This window comes from Ipomoea triloba, chromosome 4 (assembly GCF_003576645.1).
Source record: "Ipomoea triloba cultivar NCNSP0323 chromosome 4, ASM357664v1".
Taxonomy (NCBI): Eukaryota; Viridiplantae; Streptophyta; class Magnoliopsida; order Solanales; family Convolvulaceae; genus Ipomoea; species Ipomoea triloba.
Genome location: NC_044919.1, coordinates 31,040,205 through 31,044,416, shown reverse-complemented (window position 1 = coordinate 31,044,416; position 4,212 = coordinate 31,040,205). Strand labels below are relative to the sequence as shown.

At 39.4% G+C, this 4,212-nt stretch overlaps 2 protein-coding genes across 2 annotated transcripts in view; one reads left to right on the top strand and one right to left on the bottom strand.

Annotated features, from left to right (window-relative positions):
• Positions 1 to 2,309, top strand: part of LOC116015647 (probable xyloglucan glycosyltransferase 6) — a 5,754-nt gene extending 3,445 nt beyond the window's left edge. Inside the window, exons 3-5 of the mRNA XM_031255785.1 lie at positions 213 to 503; positions 583 to 696; positions 1,187 to 2,309. Coding sequence (XP_031111645.1) covers positions 213 to 503; positions 583 to 696; positions 1,187 to 1,825 — 1,044 coding nt within the window. The 3' untranslated portion in view covers positions 1,826 to 2,309. The remainder of the gene's footprint in view (positions 1 to 212; positions 504 to 582; positions 697 to 1,186) is intronic.
• A 94-nt stretch (positions 2,310 to 2,403) lies between these two features.
• LOC116015648 (40S ribosomal protein S8-like) lies at positions 2,404 to 4,212 on the bottom strand. Its single transcript, XM_031255786.1, has 5 exons — positions 4,097 to 4,212; positions 3,857 to 3,929; positions 3,015 to 3,345; positions 2,723 to 2,895; positions 2,404 to 2,627 (listed from the first exon to the last, which is right to left on the bottom strand). Exons 1-5 carry the CDS (start codon positions 4,098 to 4,100, stop codon positions 2,543 to 2,545), a joined length of 666 nt encoding a protein of 221 aa, XP_031111646.1. The 5' UTR covers positions 4,101 to 4,212; the 3' UTR covers positions 2,404 to 2,542.

Here is a 4,212-nt window from a genome sequence, read left to right as displayed (position 1 = left end):
GTGGGGGGGGGGGGGGGGGGTGGTACAATTTGAGGGGAACGGCATTGAACCTAAAACTCCTTATCTAGTCTTAGGTTTGTATCGCTAGAACACAAAGTCCTTGGCCTTGAGCAAGCTTATTGAACTTTGATTTTCTATCAAGTACTGTAATTCTTAATTGACTAGGTGATGTTTGCAGTGAAGAACTGATTTTTTTTTTTTAACTGTTGAAGGGAAATGATGAACTTGGTTTGGTTCAAGCAAGGTGGTCTTTTGTGAATAAGGATGAGAATCTGCTAACAAGATTGCAGAACATAAATCTAACTTTCCATTTTGAGGTTGAGCAACAAGTCAATGGATGGTTTGTCAACTTCTTTGGTTTCAATGGAACTGCTGGTGTATGGAGGATCAAAGCACTAGAAGAATGTGGAGGCTGGTTAGATCGAACCACTGTTGAAGATATGGATATTGCTGTCCGTGCTCACCTTTGTGGATGGAAATTTATTTATCTAAATGATGTTAAGGTTTGTAAGCTCTAAAAGATCTTCAATGATGTTTTTGGTGTCACATTGGAGGGTTCTCAAATTCATCCTCTTTTTGTAGTGCCTGTGTGAACTCCCAGAGTCTTACGAAGCATACAAGAAGCAGCAGCACCGCTGGCATTCAGGTCCAATGCAGTTGTTCCGCTTGTGCTTTTTTGACATACTCCGTTCAAAGGTTAGTGTGCTTCTCTTGCTAACTAATGCGTGGATCATTCTGTGAATGTTGGTTAGGAGATGCAGCTTCTTCTTCTAACTAAATTATCAGTGAGGATGTTAATCAGCATTGTTTGCGATTGAAAATACACGGTTGGACCCAATAGTGATAGAAAAATAGGATATTACTTTTTTGGATAGTAATTAGTGACAATGTCAAGCTCTGTCATGAAAACTTAGTGGATACGCAAAATATATGACCTTTCAATTAAACAGAGAACAATTATGTTAAGGAATGTGGCCATAGTAATTACAAGAACTAATTCTAGTTTAGTCTTCAAATTATATTAGCATTCCTCTGATTTTTTTTTTGAAAAAAGTCTCCCCGTCGCAAGCAAATTCTTAAAATAATGTATGTTATCCCTTAATTCCCTTTATTGCTTTGTAGATTCAAATGGTTAATATGAAATGAAAGTGAATTATTATATCTATACATGTCTTTCATATTTCAGGTAAGTTGGGCCAAGAAAGCAAACCTGATCTTTCTGTTCTTCCTGTTGCGCAAGCTTATCCTACCATTTTATTCGTTCACTCTCTTTTGCATAATTCTACCACTGACCATGTTCCTGCCTGAAGCTGAGTTACCAGCTTGGATAGTGTGCTATATCCCTGGAATTATGTCAGTCCTGAATATCCTTCCAGATCCGCAATCATTTCCATTCATCGTGCCCTACCTCCTGTTTGAAAACACAATGTCAGTCACCAAATTTAATGCCATGATATCGGGACTCTTCCAACTGGGATGTTCTTATGAGTGGATTGTTACTAAGAAACTAGGCAGGTCTTCAGAAGCCGATTTATTAGGCATGGCGGAAACTGATTCTGAACCAATACTGCAGAATAGTTCCGTCCACAGATCCTCCTCGGAGTCTGGTCTTGCCGTGCTCAGCAAACTAGAAACGACCAGAAAAACCAAAAAGAAGAGGAAAAACCGTTTATACAGAAAAGAGCTCGGTCTTTCGTTTATTTTGTTAACTGCATCAGTGAGAAGCCTGTTGACTGCACAGGGCATTCACTTCTACTTCCTGCTCTTTCAAGGGATCACTTTTCTAGTAGTCGGTCTGGATTTAATTGGAGAACAGGTGAACTAATCACTCTTTCCTTGTTCCTCTTCACACTGTTTTGGCATGTATTCTAATGAGACGAAAAGTTCAGCCGTTGATATTAGTCCACAAATGTCGGACAATATTCGTTGGCGGGTAAGGAGTCCAGATTACAAAACCATTACCATACCTCAATATTGGCAGGCGATTTCTTCAAAATTTGCAGTGTTGTGTTCAGGAGATGTGGTAGAGTTGAGTGCCAGTGGGATTGGCAATTCATCTGATTGTAATTTATTATAGAATTATTATTATTATTATCATAGGCATACTACCTCTGGCCATTTGATAGTATAAAAGTGTTCATTCTTTATTATTTTTGGTTCCTCCATGCCAGTATCACATTGACAGGTTCTGTAGTCTGTACAATTATATAGTCCAATTTTTTGGGAGAGAGATGGAACATTGTTAGATCAATATTATCCCCTTGTCTAATAATTATTGTGCAATGCAATTTGATCTACACTTGTATGCATATTGCTATATCTGTGAGAATTCTTTTTACTACGTATTTTCTGTTTTCCTTTCTCCAGGAGAAAAAAATGAATACTAGAGCATAGAATTGGACAGAGGTATAAAGCAAAGCTCAGTAAAACTTCATAGAGTTATCAACTAATAAAAGTTCATGGATCACTTTAAGCTCATCATGGCAAATTACAAAAAGTTATGAGAAGAAGATAAAGTTGGTGAAAATTTAGTGAGGGGGAATTAAGCAGCACCAGCTCCACCCTTGCCCTTCTTTCTTTGGATCTTCTTCATGTAGAACTCGAGTTCTTTGCCCTCCAAAATGTAACTGTCGATTCGTTTAAGACACAGAAGTAAAACAATTATAAGGAATACAACATAGTGGGAAGAGAGAAGTAAATAAAATGTGGTAGTTTGCCATACCCATCAGCCCTCCCGCATTGGCCAGGTCGGGAAGAGATGCAGGCCATCAGCCTTCCAGCTCCGAATTGCTCTTCAAGGTGAGCATCAAGTTTACGATCCTTCTGTCGTTTCTCTAGTTTCCTAACAACATGATTACTCTTCTTAGTCTCCTCAGCAGCTGAGGTTTCTCCTTCCTGCCATGATTAAAGGGTTTGGATATAGTGATTGTTATGTTTCTCAAAGAAATCAAGTCTCGTTAATGAGTTAAAATTTTAGCATGTGATTGGACAATAAAGACGAATAAATTCAACACCTCAGCGGCTTCCTTCTTGGCAGGCCCCTTCTTCTTCCTACCAATGTCCACACCGTAGTGCTGGAGGTACCACTGCTTGAACGGGGCTGCATCGACCTGAACAATTGCACTCTTCACCAGAGTTTGTGTCCGAACAAGCTCATTATTCGAGGCATTGTAGACAACATCCAGGATACGTGTCTTCCTAGTAACAGCTTCACTACCCCAAGAATAATTTCCTGTGTCCAATCTCAGAGCCCTCCATTTCACATTGCCTCCTCGCACACGAACTCTTCTTACCGTTTTGTTGCTTGATAGTTTAGTACTTGCAGGTTGACGGCCAAGCTCATACCTTTTCAATACAAATGAAGCAGAAGTAAGAAATATTATACACAAGGGTATAATCTACAAAAACAAGTGACAGTATCCCCAGAGCAGTGAAAACAATGAAGAGACATCACCCTAAACAGCTGGCAATAGTTAAGAATTGTGTAATGACACCAACTATGTCAAGAAACCCTAGGAGCCAAAACCACATTGTAACATTCTTCACATATACTTACACTGATAAACATAGAAACAGACACCCCCAATAGAAGATTTCACAGACATCAAGGTATTATATGTAGAGGTTTTCAATTCATGAAGTTCTATTTTCCTACAGGCTCAAGTTCACTACCTATTATCCATATTCTATAATCAAGCAATGAAGAAACATTCATGAGCTGAAATGAACTTAATTCTGGAAACAGGGAAGATGAACCACAAGTAAACAGTTTCAATTGCAATTTAACATATAAAATCAAACTTCACATATAAAACCATCATGAACTGTTACAGAGCAGCGTGAGTGAGAACCCTACTTTCGCTTCTTCCTCCATGCCTTCTGCTTGCCACCAGTGGCACGCCTCTTGTGCATTGAGTCACGAGAGATACCTTTTCACAAACACATGGAGGGCAATCAATACAAGTATATACGCACAAGAAATCAAATGTACAAACTTCACACGGGTAAACGGGCATGAGATAAAGGAAAATAATGGTGTGCATGAGCCTCTCCATGAAGAGGATTGATCCAAAGGGGTGGGAGAGGAGATCCGTACCCATTTTTGCAGAGAGCTAAGGCGTCTCCTCCTTCAATCTCTCGCGGCCGTCGAATCTGCTAACTTCTGCTGTTAGCGAGAGAGGTTCAAACTTAAAACCCTATAGGCTTGCGTTA

Excerpts from the sequence above, each read along its gene's own strand:
- LOC116015648 (XM_031255786.1), bottom strand. Across the intron at positions 2,896-3,014 it reads CCAAGAAGGAAGCCGCTGAG|GAAGGAGAAACCTCAGCTGC; the intron begins GTGTTGAATTTA and ends TAATCATGGCAG. Across the intron at positions 2,628-2,722 it reads CAATGCGGGAGGGCTGATGG|TTACATTTTGGAGGGCAAAG; the intron begins GTATGGCAAACT and ends ACGAATCGACAG.